The sequence below is a fragment of the Nerophis ophidion genome, linkage group LG20, assembly GCF_033978795.1.
Source record: "Nerophis ophidion isolate RoL-2023_Sa linkage group LG20, RoL_Noph_v1.0, whole genome shotgun sequence".
Taxonomy (NCBI): domain Eukaryota; kingdom Metazoa; phylum Chordata; class Actinopteri; order Syngnathiformes; family Syngnathidae; genus Nerophis; species Nerophis ophidion.
In genome coordinates, this window is record NC_084630.1 from 17,595,024 (window position 1) to 17,620,233 (window position 25,210).

The 25,210-nt window shown below is 39.7% G+C and overlaps 1 protein-coding gene across 3 annotated transcripts in view; it reads right to left on the minus strand.

Moving 5' to 3' along the window:
• The window catches only part of LOC133538816 (transmembrane channel-like protein 6), a 116,402-nt gene that overhangs the window by 46,210 nt on the left and 44,982 nt on the right, over positions 1-25,210 (minus strand). For all 3 annotated transcript variants that reach the window (XR_009803112.1, XM_061880625.1, XM_061880624.1), the window contains exons 17-20: positions 23,625-23,758; positions 22,243-22,419; positions 19,773-19,851; positions 19,539-19,622 (exon numbers count right to left, since the gene is read on the minus strand). Coding sequence is in view for 2 of the 3 variants with exons in the window: in XM_061880625.1 (XP_061736609.1) it covers positions 19,539-19,622; positions 19,773-19,851; positions 22,243-22,419; positions 23,625-23,758 (474 nt within the window). In the remaining variant the exon portion in view is untranslated. The remainder of the gene's footprint in view (positions 1-19,538; positions 19,623-19,772; positions 19,852-22,242; positions 22,420-23,624; positions 23,759-25,210) is intronic.

The window sequence follows — 25,210 nt, forward strand, 5'->3', positions numbered from 1 at the left end:
AAGGGTCAAATGTCAAGGTCAAGTGGGTGTGGCTTACCCCGGAAGAGGGTGGAGTTAAGACCTGAGGTGGGAGTGGTTGAACCAGGAAGAGGGTGGAGTTTTAACCAGAAAGAGGGTGGAGTTAAGACCTGAAGAGGGAACAAAGGAGGGTTCAGGTTGAGGTCAGTTTTTAAGGAAGCTTGAGAAGCATGTGACCATCCATTTGACAGTTTAAATGTTTACGATCGTTTGAAACAACTTCCAGACTTCCCGAAAACAAATTTAAACGATTGGGAGGAACTAATTAGGTTAAGGTTAACCATATGTTTGACCCTGCTTCGATGTATTGATGGCTGGGAATGTTACGTGGGAAGATGTGCACACGCACACGCACACACACACACACACACACACACACACACACACACACACACACACACACACACACACACACACACACACACACACACACATACACGCACGCACGCACGCACGCACACACACACCCCATTACCTCTGCTTTACCACGTTATTAGACAATGGTTTAACTCCGTTTAAGCATTTAAACGTTAAAAGCATTGCACGTGTACGACGTTGTAATACTTTTTTTTTTACCAGCCGATGACGACGAAGTGAAAGACGAAGAACTTTGTTTAAACGATCTTACAAAGTTGGAAGATGATTATTGAGGTGTGTTTAAACCTTCGAAGTATTTAATATTATGTGTATTCATTATTTTGTTTCATAGAGGAATTGCCGTAAGATCCTCACACACACACACACACACACACACACCATTACCTCTGCTTTACCACGTTATTAGACAATGGTTTAACTCCATTTAAGCATTTAAACGTTAAAAGCATTGCACGTGTACGACGTTGTAATACTTTTTTTTTTAACAGCCGATGACGACGAAGTGAAAGACGAAGAACTTTGTTTAAACGATCTTACAAAGTTGGAAGATGATTATCGAGGTGTGTTTAAACCTTCGAAATATTTAATATTATGTGTATTCATTATTTTGTTTCATAGAGGAATTGCCGTAAGATCCTAACGCGATCCCTTTAACACAATCGCATTGTGGTGAGTCAAATGATTCTCATTTTACAAGAAAAAAACATGCGGTATACAATACATATATACATATATTTACTTACAGATTTTCCGTTTACATCGTTGGATCCCCTTAACGCTGGCGGGTCCGTCAACGGCCGTCGAAGAGAGTCGGCCATTCCAGGCAGAGGAGAAGGCTTGATTGCGCCAAAGAACCCAGACATCGAAACCTTGGTCCGGGACAATATCATCGAAAACAACGGCGAATGTCCGACATGCCCCCGCCGTAAGTTTTTCTCGTTTTCTGTAAGCTTTTTAAGATTCTCAGGAGCTTTAAAGAACTCCTGTCACTCCTCTGTCTTTCGCTCAAATGAATTTCCCGCCGGGAGTAGTGAAGTGAAGTGAAGTGAATTATATTTATATAGCGCTTTTCTCTAGTGACTCAAAGCGCTTTACATAGTGAAACCCAATATCTAAGTTACATTTAAACCAGTGTGGGTGGCACTGGGAGCAGGTGGGTAAAGTGCCTTGCCCAAGGACACAACGGCAGTGACTAGAATGGCGGGAGCGGGAATCGAACCTGCAACCCTCAAGTTGCTGGCACGGCCACTCTACCAACCGAGTGGGCGGGGACTGATTCCGGAGGTGGGCGGTTGTTTCCGCCAAGCAACCTTCTGGTGTGCATTAGCGTCACTTACTGAAATGGAGTGTGGACCAAGATGGATATATATTCTTTTATTTAACCCAATGTTTTTTAAATAGGTGTATAATGCTTTATATCCTATGTGTTGTGAATTCCATCCTACTATATCTTCCAAGGAACCCAAAGAAATGTTACCACACCACCCGCTTTATTTATCCTGTAGATTGCCTGAACTATTTCATAAACTATTTCTTGTCTTGTTTCTGATGCTATGTTTTTTATGCTCATCAATGCACTGCTGGAGTGCGAGCACACAACTACTTTCCTTGCTTTGTTTTCCTCTATCCAGTTAACTGCCATATAAATTGCTACCAATTCCCCCGTAAAAACAGATAGTTTATCACTGATTATTTTATTTAATACTATGTTTCCTTGTGGGATAACTGCTGCAGCTCTTACCTTTAATTTTTTTTATAGTTTTTGATGCATCCGTATATATCATATCTCAATCCATTTTTCTATCCAGTAACTATTTAAATTTCTATTCTTTAGTAATTGCATGTTTTCTTTTGGGTTATCAAACATCCACGGTGGTATTGCAGGCATTGGTACTGTAGGACTAACTTTAATATTGTCAATTTTAACTTTATTACATATGTCTCCTATAATCCACCCAAAACTATTCTTTTTTTTTTTCTCTCTTTTTCTTGGCAGTTTGGTAGCACTGGACAAGTGGGATATCCTTGCTTGGATCCTTTTAAAGTTGCCCGATAAACTGCTGAGAGTTGATCTCTCCTCTTGTCCAAAGGTTTTTCGTTCATTTTTACTTGTAATACTGCCACTAGGGTTGATGTAGTAGCTCCACGACATAACCTTAAAGCCTGTGACTGGATCCAGTCTATTTTCCCAAGTCATGTTTTTGAAGCAGATTGGTAAATAATGCAACCGTAATCAATAACAGATGGAATTAAAGTTATATTGTTTTCAACGTCAACCTATCAGCCCCCCAATCATTACCCCTCAAAGCCCTCATTATATTTAACACCTTTTTACGTTTTCCCCTATTTTTTAATTTTCCTGAAGGAACACTCCTGAAGGAATAAATAAAGTACTATCTAATCTAATCTAATCAAATCTATTTTGCTGATGTGGGTTGACTAGTTCATATTTTTATCAAACCATATTCCTAAATATTTAAATACTTGTACCTCTTCTATATTTTCACCGTAGAGTTTTTATTTGGAGCTTGTTTTGTACTTTTCTCTTTGTAAAATGTATGACTTTTGTCTTTCCAACAGAGAATCTTAAACCCCAAGCCGTTCCCCAGTCTTGAACATTATTCAACACTTTGTTAGTTTTTTGATTATTTCTTTTGACTCTAAATAATATACTAGTCTTTCATTAATCATTTTTTCCATTACTTTCCCCAAATTTGAGGTCAATGCTATCGGCCTATAATTTCCTGCCTCTTCCGGGTCTTACCCTGACTTGCATATTGGAATTATTACCGCTAATTTTCCCCTCTGCCGGTCATTCTCCTTCTTCATATATCCTGTCATATCATTTCAAGACCACTTCTTTGACGATGCTACCTAAGTTTTTGATCATTTGATAACCCACTAGGTCTTTCCCCGGTGACGTATTTTTAACCTTTTTCAAAATTCGAACCATTTCATTCAAAGAAAATGTCATATCCATAGTGTTGGTAAAACTATTATCGTTGTCTTCCATCATTTCCCCAATATTTAAACTCATTGTTTTTTCTCTCTTTTGTTTTTCTACATTTCTCAAATTATCATTACTGTGCACTTTAACAAATGTTTTTGCTAAAGGTTCTGTTGTTTCTTTACCCGTGACTACATCTTCTTTAATAAATGTGGCACATCATCCTCTTTACCCATCATTCCTATCTTTACGAATCGTTATATATCCTTTTATTATAAAGTTTAATTTTGGCTTCAGCCATGTTTCTTGAATACAAATTATATGTGGTTTAGTTTTCATATTTTTAATATATCCTTTTAATTCATGTTCGGTTGCTATCAAACTTCTGGCATTCCACCGGACAATTAACAGGGTGTTGGAATGTGGTAACATGACTCCGTCACGTCTACTCTCTGTAGTACAGCTTGCACCCGGTCCCAAGATAGTTCTTTCGACAACTTTGCTACTGCTTTGACAATTATTTTGATCTTTTCAGTCTTATTTCTAGCCTGTTCTGTACAGTTTATTACGTAAGCCAGGAATACAACTAGTTTGTCCGTGGAAATTCCTGTATTTGTTGCCTCTTGTTTTTTTTTTAATTTCTTGAACTATTCACCCTTCTGTTCTCTTCTACACTTTCTTGATTTCTCACTTTAAATGCCTCTGCGTATGTAATATTTCTTTCAACTTTGATTAGTTGTACTTCTGTTGCCTGTTTCATGATGTATGGCTTTTGATTATTTCTTTTTTCAATCTACAATTCCAATAAATAACACGTATTTCCAGATAACTGATAACTTTTTCAAAATAAAATGTAATTCCTGAATAAGATAATTGTATCGAATCCAATGGATTGTCTGGTCCTAAAACCTCTTTGTAATGTTTGTTTGATTCCCCCAAAATACGACTCAGTCTAATTTGAAAAATATATGTGCCTCGTCGGCTGTAGTAAAAAAAAAAAAAAACCCGTGCCTCCTCGGTCTAACCTCTCACAGCCCTTTTTTTTCTTCCGTGTCAAAGATGGATCAGAGACCACCTTTGCCCCTAACCCCCACTTCTTCTCCACTACCAAGAGAACAGTAATTAATCCGAGCTGAGTTTTTTAAAATATTCCAACATGACTTTTTACTTTCATTTTGTATCAAAGCTGAGTTGTGCTCTCTGGTTTATTTTGCAAATGAACCGACAGAACAGGATCATGTACAAGACTCGCCTACCCACAATGCACTGCAGCCCAACGCTCCTGGTCGGATGTTTTTTTCGGGGTTCATGGAGAGATGCGGTAAAGAGTGGTAGCCAAGACACACGGTCACACACGGTCACACACGGTCACACTCGGCAATTATTTTGACCTGGGGAGCAGATTTAGAGGAAAAAATGTGTCTGGGGGGCCGGGATATCTGATTTTCAGGTACAAAAAACTTCACAATGACACAAAATAAACACAACAGTTAAACCTCACACTAAAAACAAGACATTGACTTGTAGTTCAAAAGACAGAATAGAACAAGACAAGACATGCAATGCCATCTACAAAATGTTATGTAAATGTTAGTCATTACACACGTGGCTATGGTTTTGATGTATTTGTTACAGACATGTTTACGTCAAGTAACATCACATGGTTCCATTTGCACCTTTCAACAAATCTGAAAAGGAATATTAAATGATAAATAAACAAATGGGTTGTACTTGTATAGCGCTTTTCTACCTTCAAGGTACTCAAAGCGCTTTGACACTACTTCCACATTTATCCATTCACACACACATTCACACACTGATGGAGGGAGCTGCCATGCAAGGCGCCAACCAGCACACATCAGGAGCAAGGGTGAAGTGTCTTGCTCAGGACACAACGGACGTGACGACGTTGGTACTAGGTGGGAATTGAACCAGGGACGCTCGGGTTGCGCACGGCCACTCTCCCCACTGCGCCACGCCGTCCCTAAAAAAATCAATATTAAGAAGTAAAACTTATATTTAATCCTACCTCTTCTCCGACCACACGGTGACTGTACATACGGGCCGAAAAATGTTGACCTAATTCAGCATTTCTCAAAGTGTGGGGAATAGAGACATGACAGGAGGAACGGGAGGAAATTTCACTTTAATTTTTATTTTTTATTTTTTTACTATGCTTTCATTTTCTATACACACTGTAAATCACTTTGTGATTCTGTCTGTGAAATCCGCCGTATAAATAAATGTAAATTACTTATTTTTCCTGCAGGCTTTAAATTTCTCGATAGGAGCGAAAGTTTGACAGACATAGCAACAGTAACTTTTGCAGGCGGGGCTAAGAGGAACAAACTTTCGCGCGGATGGGTAGCAGGCTAATGTGCGGACCACAATTACACAAAATGGATAAATTTGCAACTCGCACCTCAAAGGTCTGCAGAGAAACAAAAATATGACGGGTCTAATCGGAGGTGGGGGCAGAGGAGAGACCCCTGTGTGTTCTGTGTCTAAAACGGCTAGCAGCAGACAGCATGAGACCCAACAAATTAAAGAGAGACCTCGAGACCTCACATGATGTCCAATAAATTGTTTTGTTGGGGCGATGGGGGTAGGTGGGCCTTGAAAACTAACCCCATAGTCTAAAGTGGGGATGAAAGAAAAACAAAAGTTTGAGAAGCCCTGACCTAATTGTACGGATCTCACTTTAAATGGCAAACCGATCATTTAAATGTTTTCCCTTTGAATATGAAACGAGGAGTAAAATGTACAATGTACAATATTATCAATTATTTCACAATGACATGTTTTAAGGATATTGTACAGTATAATTAAATCTAAAATGAATGTGATTTTTTTTTTCAGGATCATTTTATTTTTAGCCAGTAAACAACTGTTATATATCTTTTGAATCGGGTTTTCCCCTTTAAATAACAAAAATTATAGAATTTTACAATATTCATTATTATTAAATATTAAATGTGCCAACTAGTTTTACGGCATACATCATCCCCCCTTTACCCATTTGTTAAAAAGACGAAAGTTGATGCGAACGCCTACGTGCTGTCAGAAAACTAAAAGAAAAAGAATGCCTTTGTGCAATTACTGCTATCCTGGCACAAGTTATAAAACAAACAAAGTTACCAAAAAGGTCAGGGCTTCTCAAACTTTTTTTTTTCTTTCATCCCCACTTTAGACTATGGGGTTAGTTTTCAAGGCCCACCTGCCGTGAATTCAAGAGCAAGATACCCTTCGCCATATTTTCTTTTAGGTTGACTTTTTGGTTGATTAGACCCGTCATATTTTTGTTTCTCTGCAGACCTTTGAGGTGCGAGTTGCAAATTTATCCATTTTGTGTAATTGTGGTCCGCACATTAGCCTGCTACCCATCCGCGCGAAAGTTTGTTCCTCTTAGCCCCGCCTGCAAAAGTTACTATTGCTATGTCTGTCAAACTTTCGCTCCTATCGAGAAATTTAAAGCCTGCAGGAAAAATAAGTAATTTACATTTATTTATACGGCGGATTTCACAGACAGAATCACAAAGTGATTTACAGTGTGTATAGAAAATGAAAGCATAGTAAAAAAATAAAAAATAAAAATTAAAGTGAAATTTCCTCCCGTTCCTCCTGTCATGTCTCTATTCCCCACACTTTGAGAAATGCTGAATTAGGTCAACATTTTTCGACCCATATGTACAGTTACCGTGTGGTCGGAGAAGAGGTAGGATTAAATATAAGTTTTACTTCTTGATATTGATTTTTTTAGGGACGGCGTGGCGCAGTGGGGAGAGTGGCCGTGCGCAACCTGAGCGTCCCTGGTTCAATTCCCACCTAGTACCAACCTCGTCACGTCCGTTGTGTCCTGAGCAAGACACTTCACTCTTGCTCCTGATGTGTGCTGGTTGGCGCCTTGCATGGCAGCTCCCTCCATCAGTGTGTGAATGTGTGTGTGAATGGATAAATGTGGAAGTAGTGTCAAAGCGCTTTGAGTACCTTGAAGGTAGAAAAGCGCTATACAAGTACAACCCATTTGTTTATTTATCATTTAATATTCCTTTTCAGATTTGTTGAAAGGTGCAAATGGAACCATGTGATGTTACTTGACGTAAACATGTCTGTAACAAATACATCAAAACCATAGCCACGTGTGTAATGACTAACATTTACATAACATTTTGTAGATGGCATTGCATGTCTTGTCTTGTTCTATTCTGTCTTTTGAACTACAAGTCAATGTCTTGTTTTTAGTGTGAGGTTTAACTGTTGTGTTTATTTTGTGTCATTGTGAAGTTTTTTGTACCTGAAAATCAGATATCCCGGCCCCCCAGACACATTTTTTCCTCTAAATCTGCTCCCCAGGTCAAAATAATTGCCGAGTGTGACCGTGTGTGACCGTGTGTGACCGTGTGTCTTGGCTACCACTCTTTACCGCATCTCTCCATGAACCCCGAAAAAAACATCCGACCAGGAGCGTTGGGCTGCAGTGCATTGTGGGTAGGCGAGTCTTGTACATGATCCTGTTCTGTCGGTTCATTTGCAAAATAAACCAGAGAGCACAACTCAGCTTTGATACAAAATGAAAGTAAAAAGTCATGTTGGAATATTTTAAAAAACTCAGCTCGGATTAATTACTGTTCTCTTGGTAGTGGAGAAGAAGTGGGGGTTAGGGGCAAAGGTGGTCTCTGATCCATCTTTGACACGGAAGAAAAAAAAGGGCTGTGAGAGGTTAGACCGAGGAGGCACGGGTTTTTTTTTTTTTTACTACAGCCGACGAGGCACATATATTTTTCAAATTAGACTGAGTCGTATTTTGGGGGAATCAAACAAACATTACAAAGAGGTTTTAGGACCAGACAATCCATTGGATTCGATACAATTATCTTATTCAGGAATTACATTTTATTTTGAAAAAGTTATCAGTTATCTGGAAATACGTGTTATTTATTGGAATTGTAGATTGGAAAAAGAAATAATCAAAAGCCATACATCATGAAACAGGCAACAGAAGTACAACTAATCAAAGTTGAAAGAAATATTACATACGCAGAGGCATTTAAAGTGAGAAATCAAGAAAGTGTAGAAGAGAACAGAAGGGTGAATAGTTCAAGAAATTAAAAAAAAAACAAGAGGCAACAAATACAGGAATTTCCACGGACAAACTAGTTGTATTCCTGGCTTACGTAATAAACTGTACAGAACAGGCTAGAAATAAGACTGAAAAGATCAAAATAATTGTCAAAGCAGTAGCAAAGTTGTCGAAAGAACTATCTTGGGACCGGGTGCAAGCTGTACTACAGAGAGTAGACGTGACGGAGTCATGTTACCACATTCCAACACCCTGTTAATTGTCCGGTGGAATGCCAGAAGTTTGATAGCAACCGAACATGAATTAAAAGGATATATTAAAAATATGAAAACTAAACCACATATAATTTGTATTCAAGAAACATGGCTGAAGCCAAAATTAAACTTTATAATAAAAGGATATATAACGATTCGTAAAGATAGGAATGATGGGTAAAGAGGATGATGTGCCACATTTATTAAAGAAGATGTAGTCACGGGTAAAGAAACAACAGAACCTTTAGCAAAAACATTTGTTAAAGTGCACAATAATGATAATTTGAGAAATGTAGAAAAACAAAAGAGAGAAAAAACAATGAGTTTAAATATTGGGGAAATGATGGAAGACAACGATAATAGTTTTACCAACACTATGGATATGACATTTTCTTTGAATGAAATGGTTCGAATTTTGAAAAAGGTTAAAAATACGTCACCGGGGAAAGACCTAGTGGGTTATCAAATGATCAAAAACTTAGGTAGCATCGTCAAAGAAGTGGTCTTGAAATGATATGACAGGATATATGAAGAAGGAGAATGACCGGCAGAGGGGAAAATTAGCGGTAATAATTCCAATATGCAAGTCAGGGTAAGACCCGGAAGAGGCAGGAAATTATAGGCCGATAGCATTGACCTCAAATTTGGGGAAAGTAATGGAAAAAATGATTAATGAAAGACTAGTATATTATTTAGAGTCAAAAGAAATAATCAAAAAACTAACAAAGTGTTAAATAATGTTCAAGACTGGGGAACGGCTTGGGGTTTAAGATTCTCTGTTGGAAAGACAAAAGTCATACATTTTACAAAGAGAAAAGTACAAAACAAGCTCCAAATAAAAACTCTACGGTGAAAATATAGAAGAGGTACAAGTATTTAAATATTTAGGAATATGGTTTGATAAAAAATATGAACTAGTCAACCCACATCAGCAAAATAGATTTGATTAGATTAGATTAGATAGTACTTTATTTATTCCTTCAGGAGTGTTCCTTCAGGAAAATTAAAAAATAGGGGAAAACGTAAAAAGGTGTTAAATATAATGAGGGCTTTGAGGGGTAATGATTGGGGGGCTGATAGGTTGACGTTGAAAACAATATAACTTTAATTCCATCTGTTATTGATTACGGTTGCATTATTTACCAATCTGCTTCAAAAACATGACTTGGGAAAATAGACTGGATCCAGTCACAGGCTTTAAGGTTATGTCGTGGAGCTACTACATCAACCCTAGTGGCAGTATTACAAGTAAAAATGAACGAAAAACCTTTGGACAAGAGGAGAGATCAACTCTCAGCAGTTTATCGGGCAACTTTAAAAGGATCCAAGCAAGGATATCCCACTTGTCCAGTGCTACCAAACTGCCAAGAAAAAGAGAGAAAAAAAAAAAGAATAGTTTTGGGTGGATTATAGGAGACATATGTAATAAAGTTAAAATTGACAATATTAAAGTTAGTCCTACAGTACCAATGCCTGCAATACCACCGTGGATGTTTGATAACCCAAAAGAAAACATGCAATTACTAAAGAATAGAAATTTAAATAGTTACCGGATAGAAAAATGGATTGAGATATGATATATACGGATGCATCAAAAACTATAAAAAAAATTAAAGGTAAGAGCTGCAGCAGTTATCCCACAAGGAAACATAGTATTAAATAAAATAATCAGTGATAAACTATCTGTTTTTACGGGGGAATTGGTAGCAATTTATATGGCAGTTAACTGGATAGAGGAAAACAAAGCAAGGAAAGTAGTTGTGTGCTCGCACTCCAGCAGTGCATTGATGAGCATAAAAAACATAGCATCAGAAACAAGACAAGAAATAGTTTATGAAATAGTTCAGGCAATCTACAGAATAAATAAAGCGGGAGGTGTGGTAACATTTCTTTGGGTTCCTTGGAAGATATAGTAGGATGGAATTCACAACACATAGGATATAAAGCATTATACACCTATTTAAAAAACATTGGGTTAAATAAAAGAATATATATCCATCTTGGTCCACACTCCATTTCAGTAAGTGACGCTAATGCACACCAGAAGGTTGCTTGGCGGAAACAACCGCCCACCTCCGGAATCAGTCCCCGCCTACTACTCCCGGCGGGAAATTCATTTGAGCGAAAGACAGGGGAGTGAGAGGAGTTCTTTAAAGCTCCTGAGAATCTTAAAAAGCTTACAGAAAACGAGAAAAACTTACGGCGGGGGCATGTCGGACATTCGCCGTTGTTTTCGATGATATTGTCCCGGACCAAGGTTTCGATGTCTGGGTTCTTTGGCGCAATCAAGCCTTCTCCTCTGCCTGGAATGGCCGACTCTCTTCGACGGCCGTTGACGGACCCGCCAGCGTTAAGGGGATCCAACGATGTAAACGGAAAATCTGTAAGTAAATATATGTATATATGTATTGTATACCGCATGTTTTTTTCTTGTAAAATGAGAATCATTTGACTCACCACAATGCGATTGTGTTAAAGGGATCGCTAGGATCTTACGGCAATTCCTCTATGAAACAAAATAATGAATACACATAATATTATATAATTTGAAGGTTTAAACACACCTCGATAATCATCTTCCAACTTTGTAAGATCGTTTAAACAAAGTTCTTCGTCTTTCACTTCGTCGTCATTGGCTGGTAAAAAAAAAAGTATTACAACGTCGTACACGTGCAATGCTTTTAACGTTTAAATGCTTAAACGGAGTTAAACCATTGTCTAATAACGTGGTAAAGCAGAGGTAATGGGGTGTGCGTGTGCGTGCGTGTGTGTGTGTGTGTGTGTGTGTGTGTGTGTGTGTGTGTGTGTGTGTGTGTGTGTGTGTGTGTGTGTGTGTGTGTGTGTGTGTGCGTGTGCGTGTGCACATCTTCCCACGTAACATTCCCAGCCATCAATACATCGAAGCAGGGTCAAACATATGGTTAACCTTAACCTAATTAGTTCCTCCCAATCGTTTAAATTTGTTTTCGGGAAGTCTGGAAGTTGTTTCAAACGATCGTAAACATTTAAACTGTCAAATGGATGGTCACATGCTGCTCAAATGACATTCTCAAGCTTCCTTAAAAACTGACCTCAACCTGAACCCTCCTTTGTTCCCTCTTCAGGTCTTAACTCCACCCTCTTTCTGGTTAAAACTCCACCCTCTTCCTGGTTCAACCACTCCCACCTCAGGTCTTAACTCCACCCTCTTCCGGGGTAAGCCACACCCACTTGACCTTGACAGTTGACCCTTGACCTTCGAACTTGACCTTTGACTTTGGCCTTGACCTTTGACCTTGACCCCTCAAAAATCATTGATTTATGACCCCCCATAAATCATTTTTTGACTAAAGGTATCCCCTTAAATTCTCTCACTTCAACTGCGAGAGACAGAATGTGAAAAAAAATCCAGGAATTCACATTTTAGGAATTTTAAACAATTTATTTGTAAATTATGGTGGAAAATAAGTATTTGGTCATAACAAAAATTCAACTCAATACTTTGTAATACAACCTTTGTTGGCAATAACAGAGGTCAAACGATTACTATATATACTATATACTTATTCATAATGGATTCATTTAACATCAAATCTAAAAGTGCTCTATATATATATATATATATATATATATATATATAAATATATATATATATATATATATATATATATATAAATATATACACACACACACATATATATACATATACACATATATACATAGATATGTACACATCTTTATATAAATATATAACCAGACACACACACACACACACACACACACACACACACATCTTTATACATACATACAAACCCCGTTTCCATATGAGTTGGGAAATTATGTTAGATGTAAATTAAAAGGAATACAATGATTTGCAAATCATTTTCAACCCATATTCAGTTGAATATGCTACAAAGACAACATATTTGATGTTCAAACTGCTAAACATTTTTTTTTTTGCAAATCATCATTAACTTTTGAATTTGATGCCAGCAACACGTGACAAAGAAGTTGGGAGATGTGGCAATAAATACTAATAAAGTTGTGGAATGCTCATCAAACACTTATTTGGAACATCCCACAGGTGTGCAGGCTAATTGGGAACAGGTGGGTGCGATGAAAAAAAATGCTGAGTCTTTCACAAGAAAGGATGGGGCGAGGTACACCCCTTGGTCCACAACTGCGTGAGCAAATAGTCAAACAGTTTAGGAACAACATTTCTCAAAGTGCAATTGCAAGAAATTTAGGGATTTCAACATCTACGGTCCATAATATCATCAAAAGGTTCAGAGAATCTGGAGAAATCCCTCCACGCAAGCGGCATGGCCAGAAACCAACATTGAATGACCGTGACCTTTGATCCCTCAGACGGCACTGTATCAAAAACCGACATCAATCTCTAAAAGATATCACCACATGGGCTCAGGAACACTTCAGAAAACCACTGTCACTGAATACAGTTGGTCGTTACATCTATAAGTGCAAGTTAAAGCTCTACTATGCAAAACGAAAGCCATTTATCAACAACATCCAGAAACGTCGCCGGCTTCTCAGGGCCCAAGCTCATCTAAGATGGACTGATGCAAAGTGGAAAAGTGTTCTGTTGTCTGACGAGTCCACATTTCAAATTGTTTTTGGAAATATTCGACATTTTGTCATCCTGACGAAAGGGGAAGCGAACCATCCAGACTGTTATTGACGCAAAGTTCTAAAGCCAGCATCTGTGATGGTATGTTGGGTGCATTAGTGCCCAAGGCATGGGTAACTTACACATCTGTGAAGGCACAATTAATGCTGAAAGGTACATACAGGTTTTGGAACAACATATGTTGCCATCTAAGCGCCGTCTTTTTCATTGATGCCCCTGCTTATTTTAGCAAGACAATGCAAAGCCACATTCAGCACGTGTTACAACAGCGTGGCTTCGTAAAAAAAGAGTGTAGGTTTTTCCTGTCCCGCCTGCAGGCCAAACCTGCCTCCCATTGAAAATGTGTGGCAAATTGTGAAGTGTAAAATACGACAGCGGAGACCCCGGACTGTAGAATGACTGAAGCTTTACATAAAACAAGAATGGGAAAGAATTCCACTTTCAAAGTTTCAACAATTAGTTTCCTCAGTTCCCAAACGTTTATTGAGTGTTGTTGAAAGAAAAGGTGATGTCACACAGTGGTGAACATGCCCTTTCCCAACTACTTTGGCACGTGTTGCAGCCGTAAAATTCTAAGTTAATTATTATTTGCCATAAAAAACTAAAGTTTATGAGTGTGAATGTTGTCTGTCTATCTGTGTTGGCCCTGTGTAGAGGTAGCGACTTGTCTAAGGTGTACCCCGCCTTCCGCACGATTGTAGCTGAAATAGGCGCCAGCGCCCCCCGCAACCCCAAAAGGGAATAAGCGGTAGAAAATGGATGGATGGATGGATGGAGTCCGAATATTAAATTCCTTGTCTTTGTAGTGCATTCAATTGAATATAAATTGAAAAGGTTTTGCAAATCATTGTATTCCGTTTATATTTACATCTAACACAATTTACCAACTCATATGGAAACAGGGTTTGTATATACACACACACACAGACACACACACACACATTATATATATATATATATATATATATATATATATATATATATATATATATATAGCGCTTTGAGTACCTTGAAGGTAGAAAAGCGCTATACAAGTACAACCCATTCATTTATTTATATATATATCCATCCATCCATTTTCTACCGCTTATTCCCTTTCGGGGTCGTGGGGGGTGCTGGCGCCTATCTCAGCTACAATCGGGCGGAAGGCAGGGTACACCCTGGATAAGTCGCCACCTCATCGCAGGGCCATCACACTCACATTCACACACTAGGGCCAATTTAGTGTTGACAATTAACCTATCCCCAGGTGCATGTCTTTGGAAGTGGGAGGAAGCCGGAGTACCCGGAGGGAACCCACGCATTCACGGGGAGAACATGCAAACTCCACACAGAAAGATTCCGAGCCTGGATTTGAACCCAGGACTGCAGGAACTTCGTATTGTGAGGCAGACGCACTAACCCCTCTGCCACCGTGAATATATATATATATAACACATCATATATATATAGATAAACACATCACACACACATTATACAAACATTTTAAATGTATTTAGATGCATAATAATAATATAAATAATGTTAATGATAACTTATTTATAATGCATTCATTTGACATCAAATGGCAAAGTGCTACATATTAAAAGACATAAAAACTAATAAAGAGAGAAAAGCTTTGGGGGTAAAAAAATAAGATAAATAAGAATATAAGTTGGTGTATTGCCTTAGTCTGATGGTTGGAATACGACAGGATTCACAGTAATTCTGAGATAAGATCCCCAACTACAAATTCATACTGTGGAATGGAAAAAAAGTCATCCTCTCTATCCAATACCATTTCCTGTATAAGTGGGTTTTCTTTACCTTTGTATTTGTCCAGCTTCCGTACTCGTTGTATATCAATTAATCAATCAATGTTTACTTATATAGCCCTAAATCACTAGTGTCTCAAAGGGCTGCACAAACCACCACGACATCCTCGGTAGGCCCACATAAGGGCAAGGAAAACTCACACCCAGTGGGACATCGGTGACAATAATGACCCAGTGGGACGTCGGTGACAATGATGACTATGAGAACCTTAGAGAGGAGGAAAGCAATGGATGTCGAGCGGGTCTAACATGATACTGTGAGAGTTCAATCCACAATGGATCCAACACAGTCGCGAGAGTCCAGTCCAAAGCGGATCCAACACAGCAGCGAGAGTCCTGTTCACAGCGGAGCCAGCAGGAAACCATCACAAGCGGAGGCGGATCAGCAGCGCAGAGATGTCCCCAGCCGATACACAGGCGAGCAGTACATGGCCACCGGATCGGACCGGACCCCCTCCACAAGGGAGAGTGGGATATAGAAGAAAAAGAAAAGAAACGGCATATCAACTGGTCTAAAAAGGGAGTCTATCTAAAGGCTAGAGTATACAAATGAGTTTTAAGGTGAGACTTAAATGCTTCTACTGAGGTGGCATCTCGAACTGTTACCGGGAGGGCATTCCAGAGTACTGGAGCCCAAACGGAAAACGCTCTATAGCCCGCAGACTTTTTTTGGGCTTTGGGAATCACTAATAAGCCGGAGTCCTTTGAACGCAGATTTCTTGCCGGGACATATGGTACAATACAATCGGCAAGATAGGATGGAGCTAGACCGTGTAGTATTTTATACGTAAGTAGTAAAACCTTAAAGTCACATCTTAAGTGCACAGGAAGCCAGTGCAGGTGAGCCAGTACAGGCGTAATGTGATCAAACTTTCTTGTTCTTGTCAAAAGTCTAGCAGCCGCATTTTGTACCAACTGTAATCTTTTAATGCTAGACATGGGGAGACCCGAAAATAATACGTTACAGTAGTCGAGGCGAGACGTAAAAAACGCATGGATAATGATCTCAGCGTCTTTAGTGGACAGAATGGAGCGAATTTTAGCGATATTACGGGGATTAAAGAAGGCCGTTTTAGTAACGCTTTTAATGTGTGCCTCAAAGGAGAGAGTTGGGTCGAAGATAATACCCAGATTATTTACCGTGTCGCCTTGTTTAATTATTTGGTTGTCAAATGTTAGAGTTGTATTATTAAATAGAGTTCGGTGTCTAGCAGGACCGATAATCAGCATTTCCGTTTTTTTGGCGTTGAGTTGCAAAAAGTTAGCGGACATCCATTGTTTAATTTCATTAAGACATGCCTCCAGCTGACTACAGTCCGGCGTGTGGTCAGCTTTAGGGGCATGTAGTGTCATCAGCATGACAGTGAAAGCTAATACCGTATTTGCGTATGATGTCACCTAGTGGCAGCATGTAGATGCTGAAGAGTGCAGGGCCAAGGACCGAACCCTGGGGAACTCCACACGTTACCTTAACGTAGTCCGAGGTCACATTGTTATGGGAGACACACTGCATCCTATCAGTAAGATAAGAGTTAAACCAAGACAGGGCTAAGTCTGACATACCAATTCGTGTTTTGATACGTTCTAATAAAATATTATGATCGACGGTATCGAAAGCAGCGCTAAGTTCGAGGAGCAGCAACATAGATGACGCATCAGAATCCATCGTTAGCAATAGATCATTAGTCATTTTTGCGAGGGCTGTCTCCGTCGAGTGATTTGCCCTGAAACCGGATTGAAAGGTTTCACATAGATTGTTAGACGCTAAGTGTTCATTTAACTGTTCCGCAACAATTTTTTCAAGGATTTTTTAAATAAAGGGAAGGTGAGACACCGGTCGGTAGTTTACCATGAGGTCAGGATCGAGGTTAGGTCTTTTAAGAAGAGGATGAATAACCGCTTTTTTGAATGCTAGGGGAACAGTGCCCGAGGAAAGTGATAAGTTTATAATATTTAGCACTGATGGACCTAATAATACAAAGAGCTCCTTGATCAGTTTCCCAGGAAGAGGGTCAAGTAAACATGTTGTCTGTTTTATTCCATTTACACGTTGTAACAATTCCTCTAATGTTATTTCCTCAAAACGAGAGAAACTTCACAAGAAATACATTGGAGACAAACTCCATGGCTTGCGAGCTTGTGTACGCTACTTTTCAATCCTCTGCTCATGACCTTTGTAGGAGATCAGCTTTTTGTGTGTGCCATCCAGTTTGCCCGTGTTTTAGCACACGCAAAGTTTTAGTATAACAATCAATCAATCAATGTTTACTTATATAGCCCTAAATCACTAGTGTCTCAAATCAGGCCCTAAATAGTATAAATAAATACACAACCAAGTGACTAAAATATAATTTAATTGAATTAGTATGAAAAAACAGTTATACCCCTAAAAACATACAAAGACAATTTCCAGGACACAAATACAGACATAAAACAATTTCTAAAGATAAAATAACCCACCATATAAAAAACTTTTAAAACCTGAGCTAGTGTTAAAAAAGTTCACAGTTAGTTGAAAAATGTTTTTCTAATTGACACAAACAATTGAAATATATATTACATTATAAAATATAATTTATAATCCAAAACATCTAAATTCAGGTGTTTTTAATCCAACCTGTAAGATGGACTCACCGGCCTTTCCTCCAATGACAAAAACATTCTATGAAATATTTCAATCTTTTTAAGTCATTTTTCCAGTTCGATGCCTTCCACTTTGAAGGTTCCTTCGCTCGACCCCTACAAAGAAACGTTTTAAAGATTTAGCATTCTAAATGTCTTTTCAAGCTGCAGATGTGAAACTATTACAGTTGTAAAGCTATTATTACAGCACTGAAGCTATTACAGTTGTAAATAAATGCAGTTGTTATTACTACAGATTTCAAGTTGATGTTGTTATTACCGTTGTAAAGCGATTACAGTTAAGTCGGGAGTCAGTAACCCGCGACTCTTGAGGGGCCGGCCTAGTGGCTCCCTGAACCTTTTTCAAAAATGTGTGAAAATGAAGATATATTTTTTTGTAGAGATGTCCGATAATGGCATTTTTGCCGATATCCGATATTGTCCAACTCTTATTTACCGATTCCGATATCGACCGATACTGATATATACAGTCGTGGAATTGACACATTATTATGCCAAATTTTGTTGTGATGCCCCGCTGGATGCATTAAACAATGTAACAAGGTTTTCCAAAATAAATCAACACAAGTTATGGAAAAAAATGCCAACATGGCACTGCCATATTTATTTTTGAAGTCACAAAGTGCATTATTTTTTTTAACATGCCTCAAAACAGCAGCTTGGAACTTGGGACATGCTCTCCCTGAGAGAGCATGAGGAGGATGAGGTGGGCGGGGTTGGGGGGAGGGGGCGGGGTTGAGGTGGTGGGTAAGGGGTGTATATTGTAGCGCCCAGGAAGGGTTAGTGCTGCAAGGGGTTCTGGGTATTGGTTCTGTTGTGTTTATGTTGTGTTGCGGTGTGGATGTTCTCCTGAAATGTGTTTGTCAATCGTGTTTGGTGTGGGTTCACACATTTGTAACAGTGTTAAAGTAGTTTATACGGCCACCCTCAGTGTGACCTGTATGGCTGTTGACCAATTATGAATGCATTCACTTGTGTGTGTGTAAAAAGCCGTAGATATTACGTGATTGGGCCGGCATGCAAAGGCAGAGCCTTTAATGTTTAATGGCGATCTGTACTTCTCCCTGCGTCCGTGTACCACTCCGTACAGCAGCGTTTTAAAAAGTCAGAAATTTCACTTTTTGGAACTGATACCGATACGTTCCGATATTACATTTTAAAGCATTTATCGGCCGATAATATCGGCAGTCCGATATTAACGGACATCTCTAACTTTTTGTTTTAATATATTTTCTGTAGGAGAACAAACATGACATACAATATACACCACCACCACTACCCCCTAACCCCCCCTTCCCCACCTCAACCTCCTCATGCTCTCTCAGCGAGAGCATGTCCCAAATTCCAAGCTGCTGTTTTGAGGCATGTTGAAAAAAAATAATGCACTTTGTGACTTCAATAATAAATATGGAAGTGCCATGTTGGCATTTTTTTGTATAACTTGAGTTGATTTATTTTAGAAAACCTTCTTACATTGTTTAATGCATCCGGCGGGGCATCAAAACAAAATTAGGCATAATAATGTGTTAATTCCACAACTTTATGTATCGGTTGGTATCGGAATCTGTAATTAAGAGTTGGACAATATCGGAACATCGGCAAAAAAAGACATTATCGGACATCTCTAGTTATTACAGTTGTAAAGTTATTAAAGTTGTAGAGCTACTATTACAGATCTACAGCTATTACAGTTGTAAAGCTCTTACAGATTTAGTTATTACAGATATAAATCTATTGCAGATGTAAAACTATTAAATATGTAACACATTAAACTCACCTGGCTTGTCAGCTTTCTAGGGGTTCGTCTCTGCTCGTGGATCGACTGCAGGCGAGTGATGATAAACTTCTTGTCTTCTCCCTCCTGAGTAAGAGGACATAGGCAGGGATCGAACGTCACAAACATATTCAGATTGATTTTATGTCCCATTTTTCTGACAACTGAAAGCACTTCATCCATAATTATACTAATTATGTTACTATGAACACTTAACATGTGATATAACTCACACACATTTTCTATTTGTTCCTGCAGCAAACTGATGATCTTCCTCTGACCATCCACCACCTGACTGTGGAAATAGATGACGATCCTGACAGGACAACAAAGATTTAGTGTGAAATAAGCCTCACTAATGGCACAACTATATTACCGTATTTTTCAGACTATAAGGCCCAAATAAAACCCTTTCATTTTCTCAAAAATCGACACTTTATAACGTACTGATATTCGGAATACTTCTGGTTGTGCTTACCGACCTTGAAGAAATTTTGTTTGGTATGTTGTGAAATGATAAGTTTGACCAGTAGATGGCAGTCACACATATGAGATACGTGTAAACTGCAGTATGACACCAGTAAATAACACCAAAACTTTAAATGTTCCATTGAAAATAAAGAACATTACACACGGCGCTCAAAAATCTGTCAAAATGTTTTAGTATGACTTTGACGCCTCCCCGCTTGACGGATTGTCGGCCCATTACGGCTACCGTAGTCAGAGATTTGAGTATTATTATGGTGTGTGTAAAAGGACCGCGAAATGGCACCTATTAGTAGACATGTTATCTGGCGTTTTGTTTCACAATATTATGCCAAACCAACTTTTCTTACCTTCCGGTAAATGCTGATGTGTATTTGGGATCTGCATAAGACCTAAAAATTTGTGCAAGTCCGCCACTTTAGTCCGTGACGATGCCGTAGCATACTTGCCAACCCTCCTGATTTTCCCGTGAGACTCCCGAATTTCAGTGCCCCTCCCGAAAATCTCCCCGGGCAACCATTCTCCGGAATTTCTCCCAATTTCCATATCGGGACCGTGCCTTTAAGGCACTGCCTTTGGCATCCTCTCCAACTTGTCGTCACCTCCGCTTTTCCTCCATACAAACAGCGTGCCGGCCCAGTCACATAACATTTGCGGCTTTTACACACACATAAGTGAATGTCACGCATACTTGGTCAACAGCCATACAGGTCACACTGAGGGTGGCCGTATAAACAACTTTAACACTGTTACAAGTATGCGCCACACTGTGAACCCACACCAAACAAGAATAACAAACACATTTCAGGAGAACATCCGCACCGTAACACAACAGAACAAATACCCAGAACCCCTTGCAGCACTAATTCTTCCGGGACGCTACAATATCTACCTCTGCTACCACCAAAATCCGCCCCCCCTCCCATCTCCCGAATTTGGAGGTCTCAAGGTTGGCAAGAATGTGCCGTAGTCGATAAGCTTCTTTTTCTCTATCTTCTTGTTATGTGACATTCATCCTCCGCTGTTGCCATTTCTATTATAAAGTAGTGTAATGTTCTAACTCATATGTCCCTATGGAAGCGCTAAAAACTACCGGTGTTGTGAGTTTACATTATTCACCCAAGGAACTTTAGTTATTAGAGTTCCGAGAGTAGGATGGTTTTTCAGGGGACACATTTACGGCGTTGTTGTTGCACTAGTGATCCACGGATGAAAGGATGCTGCTTCGTTATTGATTGCAGTAAAGTCTGAATGTCATTAAAACAGTTAGCTCCATCTTTTGACACTTCTTTCACTCCCGTCCTTGCACGCTACACGCAACAAAGATGACGGACAGAAGCTGCTGTCGCAGTGGAGGCACGTAAATAAGACCGCCCACAAAATGGCGCATCCTGAAGCTACTTGAAGATGATCTGTAAAACCTAATCTATTTTGACCAAAGAACCACCATCCCATGTTATGTAGACCACAAGGAAGTGTTTTACATTCAGAAAAAATCATAATATGACACCCTTAGTGCGTATTATAATCCGGTCATACTTGCCAACCGTCCAAGTGCCCCTCCCGAAAACCTCCCGGCGCAACCATTCTCACAAATTTCTCCCGATTTCCACCTGGACAACAATATTGTGGGCTTGCCTTTAAGGCACTGCCTTAAGCGTCCTCTCCAACATGTTGTCACGTCCGCTTTTCCTCCATACAAACAGCATGCCGGCCCAGTCACAAAATACCTACGGCTTTTACACACACATAAGTGAATGCAAGGCATACTTGGTCAACAGCCATACAGGTCACATTGAGGGTGGCCGTATAAACAACTTTAACACTGTTACAAATACGCGCCACACTGTGAACCCACACCAAACAAGAATGACAAACACATTTCAGGAGAACATTCCCATTGTAACACAACGTAAACACAACAGAAGAAATACCCAGAACCCCTTGCAGCACCATCTCTTCCGGGACACACCTTCCGAATTCGGATGTCTCAATGTTGGCAAGGAGGTCTTAATTCGGAGGTCTCAATGTTGGCAAGTATGAATACGGCGCGTCTTTTGAATGAAAAAAGACCTAAATAGACCCGCTCATCGGCAGTGCGCCTCATAATCCGGTGCGCCCTATGGTCCAGAAAATACGGTATATTCCATTAATATCAGATTGTTATTGTGTTATGATAAATCATTTTGAGTGCATTCAGTGTGTTTGTGTCAGCACTAACAGGAAGATGCCTGCTGCAAAAAACAGGAAGACAGGGTTCTCCACCAGGTAGGAGTGAGCCTTAGCCAGCAGGGAGAATTTGGGATTGTCCTTTTCCAGGTCCGTCACCCAATGTTTCCCGGCCTGAAACATGGTTTTGAGCTCGCGAAAGGGTCCACATGATGAGGATGGTGTGATACTGGAGAAAAATGCAGAACTTATGAGTGAGGAGCTTGAAACACATTGTCCAATACATACTCAGTGGCCTAATGGTTAGAGCAGGGGTCAGAAAACCTTTTGGCTAAGAGAGCCAAGAAGACAAATATTTTAAAATGTATTTTTGTAAGAGCCATATAATATTTTTTTTAATACTGAACACAACTAAACGCGTGTATTTTTAAGTAAGAGCATCATTTCTAGACTACAATAGGTCTCTTATTCTTTGTAATAACATTTTTATTCTGAAGCTAACTGTGGAGGGGGGCATGGCCTGCAGGCCTGCAGCGAAGCGGTGTGTTGCCAGGATCAGCCTCGAAATCAGCGACAGGAGCATTGATGGCCCATCTGGGCCTTGTTATCTAATCACCTGCCACTCGGTTATAAGCAGCACCCAGGAGGAGAGACGGGGTTGGAGCTGGAGCCAAAGCACAAGCGAGGACGAAAGACAAAAAGACAATTGCTAGAAAGCCACTGAGACTCATTGAAAAATAAAACAATATTGTAACCATGAAACAGGCTCTCATGTCGGTGCTTGGTGGTCTGAAGAACCCCCAGGAGGGCAAGCCCCACACTAACCAATAGTAAATAAATAACTTCCTACCATTAACGCAACTTCTTAAACAGGTGCGGTAGAAAACGGATGAATGGATTAAAAATGCATGAGAATGTTTTATATTTTGAAAATTATTTTTAACACTGTGATTACAAGTGGAATTTATTCATTACTTATCGTATTAAGTAATGTCAGCTCAGATTTATCCGAGAGCCAGATGCAGTCATCAAAAGAGCCACATCTGGCTCTAGAGCCATAGGTTCCCTACTCCTGGGTTAGAGCGTCCACCCTCAGATCGGTAGGCTGTGAGTTCAAAACCTTGGCCGAGTTATACCAAAGACTATAAAAATGGGAGCCATTACCTCCCTGCTTGGCACTTAGCATCAAGGGTTGGAATTGGGGGTTAAATCACCAAATATGATTCTCGGGCGCGGCCACCGCTGCTGCCCACTGCTCCCCTCACCTCCCAGGGGGTGAACAAGGGGATGGGTCAAATGCAGAGGACACATTTCACCACACTTAGTGTGTGTGTGTGTGTGTGCGTTTGTGACAATCATTGGTACTTTAACTTTACCTTTACCCCCACAAGTTGAGGTCATGATAACGTCATTTCAATGACTTTACACGTTTACCTCCACATGGTGTATGTGACACACACCGAGGCACCGAGGAAGGAGGGGAAGCAGAGAAGAGTGATGAAGATGGTGGTCATCTGGCTGACTCTGTACGGCCTCCTCGGGGCCTGACAGTTCATCATGACGCTGTTCTGTGGGGACAACGTGCAAACGTCTCGATCAAAAGAGGCTTTCATAATTGAATTAATTTCAAAGTAGAAACCATTTGCACATAATAAGATCACTAGTTGAAGCAAACTACAGGCACAATATGGAACACGGATGAGTGAATCCCCTTGGAGAAGGTAACAAACTAATAGACGAAAGAGCTGCATATACAGTCATGGTCAAAAGTTGTAAAAAACATAATGTCATGGCTGTCTTGCGTTTCCAATCATTTCTACAACTCTTATTTTTTTGTGATAGAGTGATTGGAGCACAAACTTGTTGGTCCGAAAAAACATTCATGAAGTTTGGTTCTTATTTTGAGTCTACTAAAAATGTGACAGAATCTGCTGGGTCAAAAGTATACATACAGCAATGTTAATATTTGTTTACACGTCCCTTGGCAAGTTTCACTGCAATAAGGCGCTTTTGGTAGCCATCCACAAGCTTCTGCTTGAATTTTTGACCACTCCTCTTGACAAAATTGGTGCAGTTCAGCTAAATGTGTTGGTTTTCTGCCACACTTCCATCCACACTTTGGCAAGGGCATTCTAAAACCTTAATTATAGCCATTCCTTTACCACTTTTGACGTGTGTTTGGGGTCACTGTCCTGTTGGAACACCCAACTGCGCCCAAGACCCAACCTCCGGGCTGATGATTTTAGGTTGTCCTGAAGAATTTGGAGGTAATCCTCATTTTTCATTGTCCCATTTACTTTCTGTAAAGCACCAGTTCCATTGGTAGCAAAACAGGCCTGAGCATAATACTACCACCACCATGCTTGACGGTAGGATGGTTTTCCGGGGATTAAAAGGCCTCACCTTTTCTCCTCCAAACATATTGCTGGGTATTGTGGCCAAACAGTTCATTTTTTGTTTCATCTGACCACAGAACTTTCCTCCAGAAGGTCTTATCTTTGTCCATGCTCCGTTATTGATTTAAGTAAAGTCTGAATGTTATTAAAACCGTCTTTTGACACTTCTTCCACTCCCGTCCTTGCACGCTACACCGCTCCAACAAAAATGACAGGGAGAAGATGCTGTCGAAGGTGAGCCACGTAAATAAGACCGCCTACAAAACGGCGCAACCTGCAGCGAGTGTCAGGAAGCAGCTTGAAGATGATCTGTAAAACATAATCTATGCAACCTTTGGACCAAAGAACCACCATCACATGTTATGTAGACCACACGTAAGTGTTTTACATTTTTTAAAAAATTAAAATAATATTACTCCTTTAATTTGCTTATAATCCGGTGTGTCTAATATATGAAAAAAGATCAAACATAGACCATAGGTGTGCCTTATGGTCTATGTTTAGGTGTGCCTTATGGTCCGGAAAATACAATATTCAGATCGCTCCCGCGCTGCTTGCAGTTCAACAGCCATCTTGGCTTGGTTGACCACCACTGGTTTTCACATGCCGGAAAAAGTCACGTGT